This window comes from Oryzias melastigma, linkage group LG7 (assembly GCF_002922805.2).
Source record: "Oryzias melastigma strain HK-1 linkage group LG7, ASM292280v2, whole genome shotgun sequence".
Taxonomy (NCBI): Eukaryota; Metazoa; Chordata; class Actinopteri; order Beloniformes; family Adrianichthyidae; genus Oryzias; species Oryzias melastigma.
The window spans coordinates 5,717,929-5,741,305 of record NC_050518.1 but is presented as its reverse complement, the minus strand read 5'-3'; the positions used below and the strand labels follow the sequence as shown (position 1 = coordinate 5,741,305).

At 39.9% G+C, this 23,377-nt stretch overlaps 1 protein-coding gene across 1 annotated transcript in view; it reads left to right on the top strand.

The window, feature by feature from the left end:
• Positions 1-537: 537 nt before the first annotated feature.
• Positions 538-23,377, top strand: part of casz1 (castor zinc finger 1) — a gene marked incomplete in the record, with an annotated part of 60,732 nt that continues 37,892 nt past the window's right edge. The window contains 2 exon segments of the mRNA XM_036212668.1: positions 538-1,133; positions 18,012-18,572. Coding sequence (XP_036068561.1) covers positions 1,055-1,133; positions 18,012-18,572 — 640 coding nt within the window.

The following is a 23,377-nucleotide window of genomic DNA, read 5'->3' as shown; positions in this document are numbered from 1 at the left end:
GAAGCTGAAAAAAATGAGGTTTTTTTCAGAACAGCAAAAAGTTTTGGACATTTACATTTTTTTGGACAAACGCCAATATTTTTTTCAATGTGTTTTATTTGGTTTTCAAATAATATTGGTCCCAATTCAGCTCCATACTCCCGATTCACATCAATTTGACTAAAGACAAATACTGAGAAATGATCATTTTAATCTTAATTTTCTACATATAGTTCTGCCATCATGAGGAAATGCTTGTCAGAAACACCAAAAACATACTTTTCATTGGAGTGGGTTTTTAAAGAGAACCAACATTCTCGAGTGGGGCAGATAATATGCTGCTATTGCAATGTGAAAAGTGACCCACAAGTAGAACAGAAACTAGAAATTCCCCACAGTGCACTGGCCGAGAGCCTTCAAATATAACATGCACGTGTCAATGAAGACTTTTCTTTTTTTAAAAATTAAAAAACCCAACAGACTAGAGAGCAGAAATGCAAGACCTGATAGGCATCTGCTGTGTGTATGTGTTGAGTTTGTGCACACACACACACACATGTTGTCACTGTCAGCGGCAGCAGTAGCAAACGGCAGCAGTTGTTGTGCGTGAGGGAAGTGCTCGCCCTCAAACACCCCGTGTATTTGTGTGTCTCCTGCTGCTGGCTCTGAGACTGTAAGTCAATCTGTGTGCTCACATGTGTGTTTGTACTGTACGGCACTAGAGGAGCCGGAGCAGAGCCTGAAGCCGAGCGGGGCTGGAGAGGGGCCGAGGGCCAGCCTCTGCTGCACACCGCCCACTTTACACCTGTCTGTCTGTAGTCTGCGCGGGGCTCTCATTGTAGCAGTGACAGGGGGGGCGCCCGTTAAGTGGCCTGCGTGTGCGTTTTGTGACTGTGGGGTGGAGAAGGGCGATGAAGGACCCCTACTGGTAAAGTGGGTAAACTCGCGCAGCCTCGACATCTGTGAGGAAGGGAGAGGGGAGGGTACGGAGGGATAGACGGCAGGAGGAGAGGACAGACTGAGTGGGAAAGGAGGAAGAAGGAGAGAGGGAGAGCAGAGTGCATTTGTGGAGAAAATGCCTTGCTTCGTGGAGAGAATTCTTCCAGGGCAGGAGGGAGAGGTGAGGCAGAGCGCTGAGGGCAGTTTGCTGCCAGGTAAGACTCTCACACACACACCTTCCACCCCCCCCCCGTTCACACACACACAGGAGTTGAGTGTTACATCGTGAGCGGGTTTGCTACTATTTGCAGTTGGCATGAGTCAGGCACGCATGTGTAGTGATGTGGTAGGTGGTGTCAAAGTGAGCGGGCGTGAGAGTCAGGAAACAGCAGGTGAACTGTTTGTTTGCTGGAAACCATTTCAGAGTTTTTATTTACAAATGCAAATGTGCAGCGATAATTCTATGAGTGTTTTTTTTTTAAGCTTCACCTGTTCTTCAAAAGTTTTGCATCTGATGCGTGAGGCCTTCTTGCTGTATTTTACACTTTTAAATATCCGGTTGAACAAAATAAAAGTTTTGTTTTCAAAATTTAACATTGTTTTAATTACTTTTACATTTTTAGAAACTTTTTCTTTAATTTAAACTTTGTTTTGCATTTGTTTACTAGCGTTTTTGTGCAATTTTACCAACTTTCCATATTTATAAATGAATTTGACCAAAACATGTTTTTTTCCTTAGTTAAAAATATATTTACATTAAAAGTGGGGTCATCTGGACCCTACAAGTCAGTGCGCTGAACTTTATTTTTTCTTCAAGGATTTTTCATCTTCACAGGTGTCTGTGGCAGACATAAAATCCTGTTCACCTTTGTCATGAGAGGCATCACACATCAATATAAGGGTCGGGTCATCTGGACCCCATAAGAGAGCACGAGGGTTGAAACCAGGGGCATCTTATTAATCAAAAAAAAAGTTTTGTTTTTAAAATTTGACATTGTTTTAATTACTTTTCCATTTTTAGTAACTTTAAAATTTTGTGCAACATTACCAACTTTTCATAAATGAAAGTGACCAAAATATATGCTTAATTAGAGTTGTTTTTACTCATTTTTTACAATTTTAAAGTGTTTTTTAATTCTTTAAAAATGATATTTGACAGGTTTGATGATAATGAGTGCAGACTCTGATTTGTGGTTCAACTTCAGATTGATCTTCCTGTTCAGATATAGATGCTTTGATGGAAAAGCTTCATCGTTGGAGGGATTTTCCACTGTACTGATGTAAACAGCGTCTGTGGAAAAAAAAAAAAAAAGTCTTTTTTTTCTCTTGTGGATACACATTTCTGAGAGGAATAATCCTCCTTGTGTACAATTAGATTTTCTCCTTTTGGTTAAATAAATAGTCTGCCTGCGAACATAAACACAGATTTACATGCGGCCCTGTGGGTGTCTGCCTCTCAGCCTGGGCCTGAGATTTCTTGTCGAGAGAGGCAGAAGTTGGCTGACTCCAACTCCTCTCTTGCTGTTTATTTGTTTTTTAGAACAAATGGAACCAGCAGAGTGAGAGGTGAAATCCGAATTGAATTTGGCTTGCGTTACCGTGGTGATCTGGCAACCGCTCCCCACGTCCCATAGGGCTGCTTTGGTTGCAGTGTGCCGGGCGCGTGTTTATTATTTAACTGATGTGCAATGCATGCTACTGCATGTGTGTGTGTGTACTTCCATGCTTGAGTTGCGAGTCTTGGTAGCTGCATTCACAAGAGAGACATTTTACTAAGCAGACATTTCCCCCTCTGTTTTCACTCTGACCATGTAGGAGATTGATGACTGAATTGTGGAGTACATGTTAACAGTAACTGGTGATTTATGAAGATACTTAGGGTAAGTGAGGCCGCACAGGCTTGAGGGGAAGAAAAAGATATAGCCTTTTAAGTTGATGCAAAAATATTTCCTTTTTAAGTAATAATTGTTATTACTACTGCAGGAGTTTGGAGAGAGGGCTGACTTAAACTTGGATGTGCACAATGGACAATGCTTTTCCTTTTCCCCTCCTTCTTGCTTTTGAAAATTCTGCTTAACATGGAAAACTATTTGCAAGAACAGAAATCACAAAGAAATGATAAACATTTAAGTCCAGATAAATCCGAGGGATTCAAATATTTCTGCAGGAGGAGGAAGAAGAAAAAAAAACTAACACTGTTTTTGTGGTTAAACCACAGTGGAAAACTTTTCTTGGATGAACCCTTGCACTGCAACAAGTGCACTGTGTGTTTTGGCAAGCGCCATTACCCAGAGATCCCTCAGAAAATCTGTGTGCAATTTTAGAAGAATCAGATTCTTTCCCCCTTTTCCTTGGCTTGCAAAACGATATTTTTCTGCACAAAAAGTAGAATCCTCTCCGATATGATCCCGTCCACTTGAGTGTGATTTATGACATTTTGTAAAAATAAAGCAATTTTAAGGAAATATTGAACGGCGCTTCCTCTGGAAGAAGAATGGCTTTCATTTTTTTAAAGGCACCTCTTAGACTGAGTGAAATGTTTCCCCTGTTCGCTCAGGGACGACTTTATTTCTTACCAGGGATTTAACACTCACTCAGTCCCCTCATAAATACAGCGTCCCTCAGCCCTTTGCGGGCCATAACTCATACACTAACTCTCTTGCTAACTAAACTCATATAGCAGAGCCAACACTTGTTTGTCTTTTACCTCAGCCATTCACCCCTCACTCTTCCTCTCCTCCCCTGCACTGATTTATACGTGACAGAATCGTCTCTGACTACCGCCTCGCCCGCTCCCCCGCGCTGATCTCCTCGTCCCGCTCGTGGAGTTGGTTTTAGGAGAAATGTGCATTTAAATATGAGCCGGCCTAATCTGCTTTAGGCTATTTAGAGGGAGCCTAATGCTCCAAGAATGAGTGAGAACAACACAGGGGAAAATGCGGACATCCCGCTCAGCGTGTCACAACACAGCTCAGGTCTCCAAAGAACCACGCCACTCTTTGATTTGCTGATGGAAATCTCTCTGTAAGGCAAAGAGCGTAAAATTGCTTCTTTCAAAGGCACCTGTTGAAGCCCCAGTCTTCTAAGAAGAGGGCTTGTGGGAGCTTTGTCTGTCGCCTCTCTGCCTTTACGCCACCGACATGAAGAATTTGTATGTTTTACATCTTTTTTTTTTTTTTTTTACAGCGTAAAGCACACATTTCAAAGTCAAGGCAGGGGGCCAGATCATTTAATTTTATTGTTATCATTGACCTGATGTTATCTTGCGCTCATTTCTAACTTGTGTAATTTTGATAAAATATATTTTTATGGAGAGTAAAATATTGAAGTTATTTAAGGTTTAAGTTGATTTATTCTAGAACAATATTCCTGCCTTTTTAGTATTCATATTTACATGAAAAAGTAAAATTTTAAAAGATTTCAAAATTAGCATTCTGCTAGCTTTTTGGACTATTTTTGCATTTACTACGATCTTTTCGGTTGTTTTGTAGTTTAGCTAATATTTCAGGTACATGCTAGCTATTTGGTTAATTTAGGCTTTTTTTGTTTTGTTTTTGAGGCTGTTTTGGAGTTTGGCTAATATTTCAGCTATATGCTAGCTGTTTTGGTTAATTTAGGCTTTTTAACATTTTTAAGGCTGTTTTGGAGTTAGGCTAATATTTATAGACTAATTTAGCCTTTCAGCTTTTTAGGCTATTTTTAAATTAACTATTTTTTCAGCTACATGCTAGGTGTTTTGGCTAACCAAGGTTTTTTTTTTTATTTTTCTTAGGCTAATTTGTCATTTAGCTAATATTTTAGCTGGCTATCAGCTTCAGCGTTTCCAACTATTAGCTTCAGTGATTTCTGCTCTCTTCTACAGCGGCCAAATTTAGCTTACAGCATTCACACTAGCATTATCGCAGGTAATGCTATATATCTAGTTCATAATTATGTTAAAAAGTTACAGTTTTAAAGTTTTAAAAATTTCAATAAATGTTTATCCTGTTCGGCCCACGACCTAAAGTGTGTTTTGGATTTTGGCCCCTTGTGCGATTGAGTTTGACACCCCTGGCGTAAAGCAAGCAGCTGATAAATCTTGAAGGCGTTTAAGTTTCAGATGCGAGTGCTCAGGTGGGGTATTACGCCGGCTGGCATTCGGGGAGGAGACGGCCTTTCTGGCTGGGTTCCCGTGCTGGTTGTTAACAGTCTGTTGGTACCTTCTGTTCTCCCTCTTTGGTCCCTTTGGCCCAACACTGGCAATTCCTCAAGCATCTGAAGAGCCTCTGAAGTCAAAATCGCCCATTTTGATGTCTCATGGCGGCAGCCTGCGTTTTGTTGTCTTTGCGTCTGAAAACACGCACCCCCGCTTGGAGGAATTACCCTCAGAACTTGTTGGTGTCAGATACGGGGGAGGAGGGTCTCAGTGCTATCATACAAACACCCCCCCTTTCTTCCAGATCTCCCTGTTATGCTTACTGTCCTTCCTCTCTTTTTGATCTTACCATCAAATCTTCCTGAGTGACGTTTGCCCCAGAGCAGCTTGGGAAACGGCAGCCCGAAGAAGACGTTTGAGAAAATGCTCCCGAGCAAGCCATCACCTTCGATAAAGCCATAGCTCCAGTGGGAGTGGGAGAAGAAAGCCGAGGAGTAAGAGCATCGTTGGTAATGAAAAATGCCATGAAAGAGGGGAGCTCGTCTCTGATCTCGCCTTGTAGTAGAACTTATTTATCAGTCGCTCTAACAATCCAAACTCTGCAAAACTTCTGCTGTGTCACCAGTAAAAAGAAAGAAAAAACCTAGTAAGGAATTTGACAGGATTGTATAAAAGAAAAGAAATGATGGCACAGAGCTTAAGTAATTACAACCTCCACAAAGAAGGAGTGGAGAGGACAGTGAGGCGAGCAAGTGCAGGAAGGAGGCCCCGTGTGCAGATAATGACGGGGTTTCACTGTGCCTCTGACAGAGTTAATCTCAGAGCGCTCCACACTCAGTGTCTTTGGTTTTGTTTACATCCTACTGTACCCAGCCGATTTAAAAAAAACCTCTGGGGTGTATATTAGGTGTATACCAAAATATAGATACTGCAATATATCGTGATATTTAGTCCTGCGATTGATTCTCGATGGGTTCTCACCAAGTATCGATCTTATATTTTTGTTTGAAGAGAGGTCTGTTGTTTACAACCATTTTGCACTAAGTACTGGCACTGCTGTTCATGTTTACTATTGACACTGAATTTTACAAATCATTCCAATTCAGTTGGTGTCAATGCTTGTCAAAGACATAGTGTTACATCCTGCTGCTACAGCTGGATTCTCTTTTACTCTCTTTGTCCTCAGCAGTGTTAGACTGATGGGTTTTGTTATTTTAGTTTGGGGCTGGACCTTGGTAGTCTTGAGTTGAAGGCTTTGTTTATTTGTTTTCTTTAGGTCCATATTGATTAGGCAGTCTTTAGCAGGGAGCTGCTGACTCCGACGGTCGACATGGCTGGGACAGCAGTCTCCCTGACTTATTTTATTCTTGGCCAAGGTTCCAACTCGCTTTTGGTTTGTCTTTATGGACAAGCGCGCTAATTATTTGATTTTTGTTCTATCATTTCAGGACATAGGATTTCCTTTATTTAATAAACTGTGTTCCTTTTATTTTCATTGGTGTCCAGTTTTTGTTGTTTTATATTTCGTCCCCCCAGACCCGAGCCATGTTTACCCATAGGGGACAGAACACATAGTATTACTGGTTTCAGCAACGTTGCACAAAATAAGACACAAGTTGTTTATTATGATTGTGTTCAAGCTAAAAAAAGGGATATATTTCCCCCCCAAAAAAGTGTTCTTCTATATAATGTGAGTTATTAGAGATGTTTTTTTCTTTTTTTAGCAATAATACAGTATTGCGATATCATTGATATTGTGAGCCATGTATCGTTACATGAGGTACCTAGTGATTCCCAGCCCTAATGTATATGAAAGTTTGCGGTACCATTCTTGATCTACCTGGACGAACATCCTCCCGAAAGTCCTTCAGTCTTCCTAAACTTGCGCCAAAAAGGGAAGGAGCTGAACTTTCTGCTTCCCTTTTTGAAGTTGTGAGACAGTCGTTTAAGCATCATTGCTCACAGACACCCAACCTAGAAGAAGAAGGTGTTATGAATATGCAACAACACAGCATATGGCAGCAGTAGCACTGGGACTAGGTGTGTCCAGAAGGTAGAGTGCTACCAATGCATTATTCTTCATTCAAATTACCAGCGTAAGAATGCAGCAGGGAGCTGCGAGGTGTTTGCCGTGTCTTCAGACGGGGCAGGCAGAGGCGCTTCACAGGAAACAGCAGGAATGAAAGAGCTGTGATGAGCACAGTTGTTGGGTATTGGAGTTTACTTCATTTGGCTGATTTTTTTTTTTTTTTTTTCGTTTTCCCCCTTTTTTTTTTTTTTGGCAGGTTGGAACTCACTCACTGACATGAGTGTGATTAAAAGCGATATTTCTGACACATTAGGATGCGCACAGGAAGTAACCTCCTCTAAAGCGTTCATTATTAGATGCATGACAGACCTGAATATTTATAAAATATGTTTTAATAATTAATAGCAGCAATCTGCTCCCGTAATTCATCAGATTTGCACTTCAACAGAGTATCCGTTTTCACTTTAAAATAATAATAAGAAGAATATTAATGTTGCAGAAATGTAAAACGGGCAGCTGGTTGCACCGCAAATAGGGGAGCGCTGTGTTCACTTCTGAGGCTTTTCTTTAACCCGACACTTTCTGGAAATAAAATTAAATCGTAGGTCGTTGACACTGTCTGTTAAAACTCTCACTTGTTTGTGAGCTAAAAAAGCTTCTTAGAAATGTGGCAAGTCATGAAAAATAGAGATGCAGGAAACAAAGTAGTAGAATGCAAAAGTGGCTGCTGTTTTTTTTTTTCTTTTTTTATCAAAAGCAAATTTATTTGTTTGAGTCAACTAAGCCGCACTTCCTTTTGTATACTGAGACCTAAAATAGATAGCATTCTTTTTTTTTCCTGTAAAGCGGCTCTGCTTTATGCGTTGTACACCCCCTCCGCCCCCCTTTATTTTGAGTGATGTGCTATCACACCTTCAGTCGCGGCGCATTCCTTGCTCTGCCAAACTCCCAGAAACATGAATGTTCCTGTTTTAGGTGAAAAGTGCCACTTTTAGTTCAGAGCAAAACTTCTCTTTCGCACTCAACGCCGAATCAGTTGTTTGTGAAAGTGTCACTTTGTGACCTGCAGCCACCAGAATGCAGAAGGAGGACTCGTCTTGTGTGCCGACTACAGCCGCCTGAATGTACAGTACATGTTTACAGTCGAATGTGCGCCTGCCCACATTTCCTCGACCACGAGGATGCACTTTAAAATGTCTTGAGCGATCACAGACCGTGTCTGCACTTCCATCCTGCCTGTCAGAAAAGTAGCACAAAGCAAAAAGTACCGTCCCGACAAGAGAGTCGCAGCCACAGGGTCTAAAAAAAAAAAAAAAAATCTAAATCCCTCGAGCGAGGAAGACGCACTCTCATCACTTCCTCTCTCAACCCTAAAAAAGCAACTTTTAATTCTGCTGCCTGAGATTATAAATTTCTAAAACAGAAAAATGAGGCTTTTTAACAAGCAGCTTTGATTCAGTCTTGTTCAAGTCAAAAAGCCTAAAGTCTGTCAGGCAGAGCAAATGTTTTAATGGCAGTCAGGGATCGATGTTGTCAGAGCAGACTTCCTGTCTGCAAACACATACGTCTTTGGGTTAATGTCACCCCTTTGTTTCTTTTCAAGGAAAGAGAAAGGAGAAAAAGAGGTGGAGTGTGTGTGCAAACATGCCAAACTAAGCTGAATTTAGGGAAATTGCTTGAAAAACATTGACTTGCACTCTCCCTCGTCTCTGAAAAACAAATTTGAAATGTAACCTTGGAAATCAATTAAGAAATCCCCCTGGAGTTTAAAAAAAAACAAGGGTAAGGTCCACCCTACTTTTTCCTTTTTCCCCCCTCCCTGCTTGTCTTTTCCTTCCCACCATCAGAAGTCGGCTTTGTGCGAGAAGGCTTTGTCAGCAGGAGCTCTGCTTAATTTTTTTAACAGCAGAAGGCCCTATATGCTGTCAAAATGTCTTAGGAGTCTTATTAAAGAAATGCCACAGCTCATTTCCTCGTAATGCAATTCATATGCTGCTGAAAGGGGGCATGTCTAAAGATCTAAACAGCTTTGCTTTTTAGGCTTCACATTAGGGGTTATCTGTGAGGGCTTGTCATTGATTGACATTATCTGGCCTGACAGGGCCTCATATCAAGGTTAACCTCATGGACAAAAGTAGCAGCCACACGGACAAACGCACACTTCCACCCAAAACTTAAAGAAGGCACAACTTCCGTGCCGGCTTGTGTGAAGCAGGTGAAGCTTTCCAGACTTAATTGATAACTAATGGAGCAGCATGTGCTGAGTTTACCCTGGAGGGCTGACACCACGAGCGTGTGCGCGTCCTGTGGTGAGATAGACGGCCCGTTCCAATAGGGGGAGGGGGGCGACAAACTCGGAAGTTTAGCTTCTGGATTCAGGTAAATTGTTTGAATGCTTAGTAACCATTCACACTATAATGATCCTCCTGTTCCTTTATGTACGCACGTATAAACTCAGTCACACTTTCAGCGATTTCAGGAGTCTTGGTATCAAAATGTTCCGCTTGGTATTCATAAACTTTACAGTTTTTGAAATATTAAGCAAAATATACTCAACAGGAAATGAATGAGAAAGTATTCAAATTATCTGAATTTTAAGCAGATTAGCAATAAGCCTTTAAATATATTACTGGGCTATATTTTCATCTTTTAAAGTAATTTCAAAAATATTTGGAGTTTAGCTAATATTTTAGTAACATGCTAACACTTTTGGCTAATGTGTTATCTACTGAGTTTTTTAGGCTAATTTAGAATTTAGCTTCTATTTTAGCAACAGTCTAACATTTTTGGCTATTTTCTTTTAGGTTTTTATAGGACGTTTGGGCTATTTTCAAGAGTAGCTAGTGATTAAGCAATGTGCTAGCGTTTTTGGCTAAATTGGCATCTACTGAGGGTTTTTTATGCTAATTTAGAGTTTAGCTTGTATTTTAGCAACATGATAATGTTTCATTCTATTTTTCTTATCTACTCAGGTTTTGTATGCTAGAGTTTAGTTCATATTTTAGCAACATGATAACGTTTCAGGCTATTTTTCTTATCTACTCAGGTTTTGTATGCTAATTTAGAGTTTAGTTCATATTTTAGCAACATGATAATGCTTTGGAGTGATTTTTTTTAGGTTTTTATAGGCCATTTTAGAGTTTAGCTTGTATTTTAGCAACAGGCTAACATTTTTGGCTAATTTGTTATCTACTGTTTTTTTTAGGCTAGTTTAGAGTTTAGCTAGTACATAAGTCGCAAACTAGCTTTTTGGGGGCTAATTTGGAGTTTAACTAAATATTTTTGCAAAATTTGCATTTATTAGGGATTATTAAGCAATTTTATTACTTTATTTCAGAAATTTAGGTTAATTTCAGCACTCTTTCATAGTTTCTTAACAATATTTCCAGTGTTTTAGCAAAATTAACATTTTGCAAATAGCTTTTGCATTTTCAGCAAATCCCGTCAGAAATTAAAGTAAATTGCATAAGCAAAAAGCTTCAACATCTTCAGTAACTAAAAGCATTCACACTAGCATTATCTCAGGTAATGAAACTTTTCTAGTTCAATTTGGCCTCAAAGATAATAAGCTGGAGTGATCCACATCCGTCTTTCTGGCCTCATAGAGGCTGTAAAGTGTCCACTGGATGAGAACTACACACTCGCACACATGCTCCCCCTCTGCCTCCCAACAAGTCACTAAGGCAAAAAGAGATCCCCGTGACCAAAATACAACTGAAGCAGTTAATCTGTACAGATATTAGCTCAAGGGCCCTCGAGAGGTGCACCGCAGAGCCCCTCCGCCACTGTACTATACACTGCCATGATCCTGCACCAAGCACATCAACCGTGGGGGGAGAGACACAGGGGTCGTCTGCTCATTTACCATGCCGGTTGGCTTATCAAATTGCACTCCTGGTGTCATGAAACTGAGTCTCCAAACAAAGCTGCAAGAATAAATTTCCCTTGTTTCAGCCTGCAGAGACATGGGACTATGTGCTGATTTTTTTTAAGCAAAGTTCCTGCCTTCTGCTGCACACTTACAGATGAAGCCATCACGCGGTGCCAGCTGCAAGTACAGATTTGATGTACAATTTTAACAAGTCGGCCATGTGTCCTATCTATTACCCTAAGCAGCAAACGGAATAAAAGTTGGCTGTTTTGGTGTGCCGCTGTCAGAACGCTTCTCGTCATACACATCAAATTTTTTTTTTTTTTTCCTCCCTCAGACCATTTTTGATTGCTTGTCCTCTGCTCTGGAAAATACCATAATTACCCTGTTTGTAATGAAGCCGAGGGGCGTATTTGTCCTTAGATCTCAACTTTCCTGCCTGATTGCCCTCAAGTTCAGTGTCTTTCCTCCTCCGTCTGTGCCTGAAATATACATTGTTTTCTTCAGCTATTGTTTTGTGTGGCGGGTAAGCGTGTTACAAGGGCCGATTGTGTCCTGTAGTGTCTTGTTTGCTTCTTTTTATTTTTTTTTCTGCTGCGCAGCAGTGTGACAGGAGCGTGGCGCTTGGCTGAGGGCTCTTGTTTGATAACAGCCTGTGGACCGAGCAGAAGGGAAATAGTCCGAACGGGTTCTCCAAGGTCAGAGAGGAGTTTACAGACTCACCGACTGAAGTGAAAATAAACTTTATTGATTTAAAAAAAGAAAGACAAAATTAACCAATAGGTAGATCTGATTCATAATAGAAGAGGTTTCACGTAAGAACAAAACAAGGTGAGGTTACAGCACAATGATGCCTCATTTTCTATATGTCTGCATGTCCTGTGCATGGGTCTGTTTGCACACACGTACTGTAAGTCCACAGCATTGATCTGGTGCTGAAACCTCAAAAATCCAATAGAAATCCAGTGGTTAAAAACAGAACAAAGGGTGACAGATTGATGCTGGTGGCAGTTTCCTGGGTGCATGCTCTCTTTCTCTCTGCATGCCTGAATCATTTCCTATCATTGCTGTAGTTTCTATCATCTGTAAAGTACAGTGTGAGAATCCAGTTTCAGAGAAGATCTCCCATCAACCCACTTCTACCCTTTTGACACTTATCATTTCATCTCATCAGAACTGCGTTTTATGACAGTCATAAGTTGGTTTTGGTTCCGTTTTTTTTCACATTGACTCACCGTACAAACAATGTGGCTTTTTGTACTTTGCCTACTCTGCTATCTTTTTATGAAAATAGGCAAAGGCTTCGGACAGCTGTCCTCTTTTTTTTATGTGCCTTTATTGTCCTTTTCTTTTAATCCCTTTTGTTTTCTTTCCTCTACCTGGAAAACCTGCCAAGTGAGTAGAGCTCCAAAGTGGATCAGCGGATTTAGATTTAAGGTGGGGAAGGCTAATTCCGAGTCCCAGCAAAATCTGTTTATTCTAGAAGACTCTGAGGGACAAAAAAGTGCCAGTAGACTCGTATTCCCCCCCGCCCATGATCACCTGCTGTAGTCTCTTAACAGCCCTTTTTCCTTTTTTTGTGCCACCCCAAACCCCCATCTATCAACTAGTTGGCAATGGCATTGTTTTTAATCATCAGAAGCTAAAATTCTAAATTATTATTATCGCTTCTGATGTGGCAATTAAAACTTCAGGTCAGAGGCACAACGAGCGGTGATCAGCAGCCGAGCAGAGAAGTTTTAATTAGACGATCAGAACCATTAATGCACAAAAAAGGTGTGCGCTGGGAAATTAACGGGAACGTCTTAATCAGGGTTAGCGACTCCGAAGAGGAGTCAAGTGAACAGAGAGCAAAAAACAAATCATTTCCGCACCACTGGGACAAAACTCAATTAAATATGCATGCAGAAAAATGGAAATTTCCCAGCAACCGCTGCACCAACTGTTCGAAGAGTGTGGCAAAATCTCATGTTGAGGTCGGCGACCTGCTTATTGTTATTCTTTTGTAATAAAAATGAGAGATGGACCAGATGCTAGGGTCTGGGCGCCGTGGCAAAGATGTCCATCAGTGGCTTTCCGCTTGACTGCTGCGTTTCCTCTGCCATTCGGGGAAGAGACGGAAACATTTTACTTTCGCAAAGTATAAAATTACAAAAATCCATGTGTTTGTCCATTTGGAATTTTCTTACTACGTCCATGCACTTTTTCCAAGTTGGAAACAAAGTCCACACCGGGAGCCTTTTCAATATCTCTTCCTGAGGTTAATAAAGTTATATCCAGACTCTTTATTTGAAATTTTCAAGGAGTTTCAATACAGCAACTCTGGGTTGAATATTGTAAAATAATCCTGAGCTGAACAGACATCTCACAGACCTTGTTTGTCTTAATTAACTTGAGATATTGCAGGGGGGTTTGTCCCTGTGTCAGTCATGTCGGAACTCAGCAGGAATCTACAACAGACCCTGTTTCTGTGTTTGATTAGTTGAATAGATAAGCTTCAGCTTAAACAGGTAATATCTACCTCTCTTACGTACAGACCCCTCCTGCGCTCCTTACAAACTGAAGCGCTGCGGGGAATCCGTGTGTTTATAGGGCCATTGCCGCTTCCTGAAATGAGTTATTTGGCCTTCCGCGCGATGTACACTTCCCACAAAATGGACTTATCTGCATGGAAGGCACCTGCTACGGCGTGCGCGGGGAGAAGTCTTAACCCTGTCCTTCACAGTCATTGCTAACGTGCACATCTTTTTACCCAAAGCAGGCTTGATTGCAGTCTGCGCACGTTCGCACAAATAATGCACTCCCAACAGCGTTATTAGGATTTGAAACACCCCTTGATTGGGCATGATATCATTCTGGCACACAAACAGACAGTGCGCATCAAAAACCAAAAAAAGACCTGTGGTGCTCAGAGCTGTGGAATTGTTGTCGGTGTGGAGGGCTGGATGACACGAGCTGACTCATGCAGCTCTGAGGAGAAGCAGGGCCTCAAAGAGACTTTTTTCTGCTCTTATTTTTCACTGGAGATGAAAAAGAACTTGACCCACTTGCGGTGTATTTCAAAACAGTTTAATGACTTTTTCCTCATGTTTTGGCCTTATATGTGTCTCTACTTTGTGCTCCTGCACTGTTTCCAGTAAAAGTAATGTCACTGTTAACATAAGCAGTCGGAAAAATTACTTTCAGCTTTGTGTTCAAACTGAAACCTTCACTTTTTTTTCCCTTCCAGCTCCCAGTGCTTACTGAGGTGTCTCTTCTTTGACAATTAACACACCAGGCTAAAACAAAGAGTAAATAGTGTCCAATGCGTGTGACAGCGTTGTTTTTCTTTTTGATATTCATTAATAAGGCAGAACACTCGCTGGACTCTCAGAGAGGTGGGAGTGTTGGTCCCGAGGGGGAAAGTTGTTCTTTCATGTCGGTCCCTACAGATTTTATCTCATTGTACGCTATCATGCACACAAATGACTCGAGGTAAACAACTTACTGTTACCATAGCGATCCTTATTGTAAGCAAATGCAAAAAAAAGCTGCCGTGGACAAAATCGAAATGAAAAGTCAGTGTTTAGAACCGCAGCTGGTTCTTTCTCAAGTATGAGATTCAATTAGTTAAAACTTTTTTTTTTTTTTTTTAAAGAGCTGTTATATATCCATTCATGCTGACGGAAAATGTATACATAAATAGAGCAGTGATGGGAAAAAACAGTGCAGGGGTCATTTCCTACAAAGAAACAGGTAGTTAAAGCATGAAATACTGAGCACGGTGACTGATCTTCATTCAGTATTGCTGAGATATTTAAAGAAAACTAAAATTATAGCACTAACTGCAATAATGCAAGTGTATTTGAAGTGAATTTGGGCTCTGAAAATGCTAGAGTTGAAGCTGAAAAGGCTGAAACTGATGGATAAAAATGCTCAAGCTGATAGCAAAAAACACTGAAGCTGACAGCTTGCCAAAATATTAGCTAAAGAACAAATAATGTCTAATTTAGCTAAAACAGCTTCCATAATGCTATAATATTAGTTAAACTCCTAACTTGCCTAAAGAACTTGAAAAAATCTAATTTCGACAAAACAGCTAGCATAATGCTAAAATATTAACTAAACTAAATATTAACTAAAGAACTTAAAAAGCTAGCATAAAGAGAAAATATTAGCTAAACTCCAAATTAAGCTAAAAACCTTTTAAAAGTCTAATTTTGACAAAACATTTCGCATAATGCTAAAATATTAGTTAAACTTCTAATTTGCTTAATAAACTTAAAATAAGTCTAATTTTGACTAAATAGCTAGCATAATGCTAAAATACAGTATTAGCTAGACCTCAAATTAGCCTAAAAAACTTTCAAAAGTCTAAATTAGCCAAAAACAGCTAGTGCTAAATTGAAAGCTAAATTCCAAAGGACCCTAAAAACCCAGTAGTTGCTGATCATTTTAAAGTTTAATGGTGTCTCTAGCTGAAAGTATATAAGAAAAGTATCAAAGTACACAAAGTTTTTGAAGGATTTGAGCAATTTGTCATTCATTTTCTCTGGGGCGTATTTTGCTCAATATTTCAAAAACTCTAAAGTTTAAGAATACCAAAAGTACAAGCAGCAATGTCCTGAGTGTGATTGAGTTTTTACGTGCTGAAAAATGTACGGAAAAGAGCAGGAGAATATAGTCTGAATGCTAAATGTATGTCTTCCACTCTCTCCAGCTCTCAGTTGCCGTTTTCCAAATGCTGACCCTTTGACCCCGCCTTCAATTGTCTAACCCTAAGATGTAAAATAACGCGCCTGTGAAATACGGTCCCCACAAATGGCATAAAGTCATTGTTTTAGAGCGGAAGCCCGCAGTGTAAATACAGTAACTGAGAAAGCATGTGTGGGTAAGACTGGGTTCATTGTCTGGCGATGGGGTGATCTGTAAACTCCTGCAAATTGCATATCCTCTAATGATTCCACAGCTTTGCAAAAGAAAATGAAAACAGGATTTTATGTTGCTTCCATGTGATTTACATAATGCTGGCAATGGCTCACACATGATTGTGCTTGGCTTTATGGCTGAGGGGAAATGAAGAGCCTCGTACTCATTGATATAGAGAGCGAATTGACTCTTAAAGATGGAACTTCTGATATTTTTCTAAGCCGGAACCCGATTGTGATTCATTTTAACATGATTTTGTTGAGGTTACAACTCAACGCAACACAGAACGCACTTGGGATCATGGCGAATGTTCACACAAAACTTAACCTCTGTTGTTCAGAATGCCACTGATTCTCCTGCTTTTTTAGGATTGTAATAAAACTGAATTGCTCAACGCTGCCTACTTCTCGCTTTCTGCGAAGTTATTCATTAACGGCGGACAAAATTCCTCCAGAAGGTGAACTTTGGTGGCTCTGGAAATAAATTGAAAGGTAACAGAGTGCAGTTTCTGCCCTAAAAAGGCAGCTCTGGATATGGAATGCCACAGGCAGCTGTTCCTGCCTCATCAGAGGACATGTTATAAAGATAGCCCCTCTTGGGGTGAAATAATGCCACCCATTCCTACCCCAAAGCACACTCTTATCATGCGCTATTGTTCCCATGCTCGGACTGTCAAATATATATTGTTGTAGTGAAGAAACTCCAAAATACAGCCGTATTTCTGCACATTACTCTCCTTTCTGGCTTTTGATTATTATCAGGCTGAATTGCCAATATAAACATTTTTTAAGGCTAATTTTGAGTTTGACTGATATTTTAGCACAATGCCAATTTCTGCCACAATTTTTGGCTAATTTAGCATCTAAAGAGGTTTTTGGATGGAGTTAAGCTAGTATTTTAGCAATGTGTTTGTTTTTTTGGCTTATTCTGCACTTTTTTTTAGCTAGTTTGATGTTAAGCTAATATTTTAGGAATGTGTCAGCTTTTTTTTGCTAAATTGGCATCTACTGAGGTTTTTTTGGGCTAATTCTGCATTAAGCTAGTATCTTAGTAACGTGTCAGCTTTTTTAAAAACATTTTTTAGATAATTTGGCATTTACGGAGGGTTTTTGGGCTAATTCTTGGTTAAGCTAGCATTTTTTTGCAACGTGTTAGCATTTTGGGCTAATTTGGCATACACTGTGGGTTTTGGGCTAATTCTGAGTACGTATTTTAACATTTTTTGCTATTTTTTTGTTAATTCCAAGAAATTCTTAAAATTATTTGTGCACCTTCTGCAATTTATGCAACTTTAAGTCCTTTAGCAACTTCGGAATTATGCAAATAGCTTTAGCATTTTCAGCAGACCCCTTCTACTGAGGTTTTTTGAGCTGGTTTGAAGTTAAGATAATATTTAAGCAATCTGTCAGCTTTTTTTAATTTAGCACACTCTTATCATGTGCTTTTGCTCCCATGCTCGAACTCTCAAATATATATTATATTATAGTGAAGAAATCCACAATACAAGTGTATTTCTGCACATCACTCTCCTTCCTGTAACCTCCTCGAGCGGCTTTTGATTCTTATCTGACTGAATTGCCAATATGAAAAACAAAATGCCCCCAAGAGCTCAGCCTTTTTGCTCCAGATTTTGACGGCTTAAGTACTGAGCCGCCCTCCCACTCCGTGTCCGGACCACAGCCTCTTGAGGTGAGAGTGGAGATAACGTTTCACATTGTCTCTGTAGCGCTTTCATGTGAGGGATTATGTAGCCGTGTTCTTGCTGCTTCTACTACTGTAGGGGGTCTGATACCTATCTGCTTGTGGTTTCAGCTACTTGTGCTTTTTTTTTTGTTCTTCGTTTTTCCACCACTGTATTCTAAGGGCTGACCAAAAACTGTGACTTAAAAGTCATCCAGTGTACAGTATGTCTGTGTGTCTTTCCAGTCTCCTGCTGTTACTGTTAAGTGCTTTCAGGTGGTATTAATAGCTGCGACCACTGCTGTCTTTGGCAGTTAGCTTTTTCCACTGTGATGTTGAAAATCAGTTGAAGTCACAGTTGGACAACCGGGTTACAATCTGATTCTGACTGCACACCTGAAGAAGAAAAAAATGCTTATTTAGAGAGAAATTAGGTCTAATTCGATGTCTTTTTTGTGTTTCCTCATCAGCTGAAAGGACTTTTTGCACTGAAACGACCTCAGGAAAATCCAAGATGGCTGCCAAAAGGAAAGGTGGCCTAAAACTCAACGCTATCTGTGCCAAGCTGAGCCGCCAAGTGGTGTTCGAGAGCAGCTCCCTGAACGCGGAGGGAGACCAGAGTGTGGCAGAAAACAGCGAGCGCGGCAGCTCCCACTACGACGACAATGAGACCAACTTCCCAGAGAGCCTGAGCCTAAGTCAGAGCCTGGAAGAGGATCAGAAGAGACGCGAGGCCATCGAGAAGTGGGTCAACGGAGAGTACGGTGAGGAGCCACCGGCTCCCGACGACGAGCAGGAGCATGAACTCAAAGCCAGCACTGACGAAGACGGCCCTCCCGAGGGGGTGTACATGGTGCAGCCTAAAGGCTGCAGTGATGACGAGGACAATTCTGAGGAGCCCGAGGCTCCGGCGGGCCCTCAGGATGGCCCCTTTCACAACGACAAAGAAGCTGAAGACAGGCCTGCTAAAGACGACAACTACACGCCACCAACTGAAACCCAGAGTCGCCAAGCACCTTTCTCCTCTCCAGGTACTTTTTCCTCCTCCTCCTCCTCCTCCTCCTCCTCCTCTTCACACCTGTGCCTGTCTATGAAGCAACCTCTGCCCTTTAAAGCATTCCACTCAAAGGGGACAAAGGCTTAGAAAGCAGGATGGTGACACCACTACATCAACATCAGCTTAAGTGTTCCCCGTTTTTTGAAAGAGATGCTCTAGAGTTACATTATGAATAGCCAGTGACTTTATTACTCTAAATAGAGATTCAACTCGCGGGCCAAGAGGGGAAAACAGGAATTTGAAGGTGGTTAGGCGTACGGGGAAATTCACAAATGAACACAGCATTCGGCATTTACGCATTCTCGCAGCAGCTGAGGGCCAAGAGCACATGCTGGGGCCAGGCTAAGCTTCATATTACATCCAGGATTACATACTGACTCTTTGATTTTTCTCTAAGCTCACTAAACTTTGCCTCCGCTTCTATTACATAGGGGGAAGTCTTCCACTCCCTTTTTATCCTATCGTTTTCAAGTCCAAAAGATACAAATTCCTTTGCCAAAAATAGCACCAAAAAAAAGGGGAAGTTGTACTCTAACAGAAAACTACAGTTTGACATCCTGGCATTGACATAAATGACTCACAATAACCTTTGTTTATTTATGACAAGATGTTCTCCGTTTCAGTCAGAGATTATCTGATAGATAAAGCTGGTGGAGAGCACGTGTTAACTGCACAAAATAAACAGCACTTTCTCCTAAGATAATGCTGTTTAGGGCATTTTTGATCCTTAAAACTTCACTCAGACGTGCTCACAAAAAGGAATAAAAGCGATAAAAAGGAGGACAAATCTAACTACATAAATAGGGTCAGTTTGTGTTATTCAGGGAAATAAAAAATAATTTTTCCAGTGAAACCGGTTAATCTGGTACGAAAACAAGTTTCGTTTGCTCATTGCAGTTGAACAGTTTTTTGCACTTTCTTCTTGGTTTTTTATAGTGTACTTCAGTCACGTAATCAGACTTTTTTTTTTTCTTTTTTGAGGTTTTTTTTTCTAACTCTACATGTTTGTGCTGATGAACCTCTGGCCACACAGAATGTGAAGCAGCTTTTTCTTAGAAAAATAGGTTCTGGTCTTACTCAGCATTGAATGAAAAGGTTTAATTGTCTGAATGCTTACAAATAATTTACACTATAATGTTTCTCATATTCCTTATTTATTCTTTCATACATTTTTTTTGATTTGTAAAAACTCAATCACAAGATATTAAGATATTACACACATTTTCACGATTTTTCAAGCCTATTAATAATGAATGGGAATTTTTTTTCAAATTTCTGCAAATTTTGCAATTTCTCTAATCAAAACAGTCAACATGTTCAGGACATTCATGTTTGCACTATTAATTTTGCATTTTTTTTTGTTTTATACAATTTTTGAAATTTTAAACAATTATTGAAATTTCACTCAATTATTGAAATTTTACACAAATTTAGCAATTTCTTTTCATGTAATTGTTCAAATATTTGTGCAATTTCTACAAATTATGTGAGTTTTGTATCAAAACATTGAATGAATGATTGAATTAAATGGTTTATTTCAAGCAATCATAATACATGAAATAACATATCACTTAATGACTCACAAGTAGATCGCTTGAAAGAGAGTGGAAGGAAGCGAACTTATATAATCCCACCCCGGCTCGACCATACCATTTTCTTTACATGAATTATCAATTAACATTCAGCATGTTAAGAACATTAATGCTACTAAGGTTTTTAAGGCTACTTTTGAGTTTGGCTTATAACTTTAGCAATGTGTCAGGTTTTTTTTTTTAGCTAATTTGGAATCTACTGAGTTTTTTTTAGCAAATTCTGGGTCAAAAGATAGCATTTTGGCATCATGCTAGTTTTATTTTTGTGTTTTTTTGAGCTAGTTTGAAGTTAAGCTAATATTTTAGCAATATGTCAGCTTTTGTTTTAGCTAATTTGGCATCTACTGACATGTTTTTGGGCAAATTTTTGGTTAAAAGCTAGCATTTTAGCAACATGTTAGCATTTTTGGAAACCGGTAATTTAGCATATATTGTGGATTTTGGGCTAATTCTAAGTTCAAACCATTTTAACATTTTTTGAAATTTTTTTTTCTTTAATTTAAAAAAAAAATCTGAAAACTCTGTGCATTTTCTGCAATTTATCCAACTTTGAGTCCTTTAGCAACTTTACGCAAATAGCTTTAGCATTTTCAGCATATCCCTTCAGCAATTACAGTACATTTCTTCAGCATCTTCAGTGACCACATTCAGCAAAATGCATTCACACTAGCATTATCGCAGGTAATGCAACTTTCCTAGTTTGCTATTTTTTGTTTATTTTAAGGCGGTGACAAACAAGCGTTCTGTAAATACGTGGAAGGAGGTTGTATCAGACATGCACCTTCTCTTGTGTTGGCTCACTCACCGCTTTAAATCTCTCAACAAAGGCCGCGTTTGAAGGCTGAAGGGAGAACACACAGCACCAGCTGCGTATCTTTTCTTTAGAGCTCCTTTTTTCCATTTTTCTCTGTTTGTTGATTGTAACTAGGGCATCTATATCACCATGTTTTTGCTCAGCTCGCAGTTAAAACACTTTTTCCCCCCTTCCCCTTCTCTCTCTTTTTTTTTCTCTTTCTCACTGCTGTCTTTCAAAGGCTGATGTGGAGTGCACATAATTATGCATATAAACATAGTGGCTTAATTATCTCTCACAACATCAGTGACAATGTAATTAACAAACATTGCAAGATCAATGAGAGAAACTGCGACCTTCAAAACATTTAACTCCTCACATTGAGGCATCGTGCAGATTTTCTATCAGTGCAAAACCCCAGAATACTTTTCCGAGATAATTTAGATGTCACATTAGAGCCCTCCTAAGCCAGTCAATGGAAAAAAGCAATGAATAAAAAGTGTGTACGCGAAGGCAGAAGATGCTCGGAACAACGATGGATCAAACAGGCTTGACCATGACTTCCATTTGCAATTCTGGGTTCACACTAAAAGGTTATTGTTCATTTCAAGCTATTTCAAAACTCCCTCTATTTACTGCCTGTTAATTAACTAAGCAAACAGTGAGGAAGTTTGATGCCCGCCTCCATTTTTTTTGTGACAAATTACATTAAACAAATGCAAATAAAGTCATTTATTCATAGCAACTCTTTATTAGCTCAGCACTGTCCATTTAAACGAAACACACTCAAACTAATTCACTGATATGAACATTGTTTTAAGCCTTCGTTCGAATGATTTGACTTTATAAAACAACCGCTCTGTTCTACGTATTTATCGATGCTGCAGCTTATTAAAACAAAACGATATGCTCCACGCAGAATATTTGTGCTTCTGTGCTGACACGCTTTAGAAGGCATTCGGACTCCATATATAGGCTCCAGCTTGCATCTTTATCATCAGCAACACCTCTGCCTCTCATTCCTGTGAGCAGGGAAGCCATGCCGCATTGATGGCCATGTTTGGTCAGCAAATGGAGATATAATACCCATCTGTTATCATATCTGGGAAGGGAAAATGTGGCCTAATTGCCTCAAATATAGACGGGGCAGGTCTGCGTCGCGTGTTGAATTTTGCTTGGCTGAAGTGTCAAGATTAGGAGCCACTTGCTTGTAGATTTTTTCCAGTGTCGCCGGAGAGAGTGCAGATAGAAATGTCAGACGTGTTAGCTAACAGAGGAGAAACGGGTGAAGGTTAAGGGGACAAAAAAAGAAAGAAAGAAAGGAGAGGAATATTTATTTGTTTCTCTTTATTCATTTAATCTAAGACGGCGGTGGGTGGCAACAGAGGTGGCGAGGCCAAATCGCACTTTATCCCGTACGCCATGCAGGCTTTTTCCCACCTGGTGTCACATGACATCATTAAGGAGCAGACAGATAGCGGCTGAGCAGAAAACTCATTTACATGGTGTTTTAGAAAGGTTATCTCTTGTCGGTCCCAGCCATAATCCCTTCAAGTCCAATCATTTGTCTTTCGCTGACAGTACATCGCATGCCCCGGCTAATTTCTGATGATAATATGATGATAATACCACCAACAAATAGGAAAAACGAGATGCTGCATGCACACGACCCAGACTGTTTAACTCAGTGATTTGCAATTGACTTTGATGCTGAAATTATGAATGCTCTCTAAAATCAACCATGCACTGTAAGAACAGAGGGAATTTACTGCATAAAAATATAAATATTTAACATTTTAATTCATATTTATAATTAAACTTTTTAAAATCCCCCGTCAACAAGATTTTTTTCTATTGTCAAATCATTCCCAATGGTCTTTTAATTATGATTATACAGTTTTTAGCCAAAACCAAAAAGGCTGTCATTTTATAAGACCAAATTTAGTAGAAATCCGCTTCTTGAGTTCTGGACGGGACTATTGGCATGGACTAAGCCTCTACTGATATCCCAGCAGCCCTTTAATTACACTCTATCTAGGCTAACATTAGCGTAGCAATGAAAAAAAAATGTTAGCAATATCAGAGCTATGCAGTCCAGTTTTGAGCTCAGACGGGGAAAATAAAGGGGTTAAAGCCCCATTCCAACAAATTTAATTCAATCGTCAAATCGTTCCCAGTGATCTTTTTGTTATGATTTTGCCGTTTTTATCCAAAAACCTAACCCCCCCCCCCTTTCCCGTAATTGGGAATCATGTGCAAGCTACTAGCCTCAAGCTAACATTAGCGGTGCAAAAATAACAACGAGCTATATCAGATCAATCCAGTCGTACAGTTCAGAGCCGAAATTGCTATTTGCTAAAGCACGAGTGTTTTCACGCTTGCCATGTCTCGCAC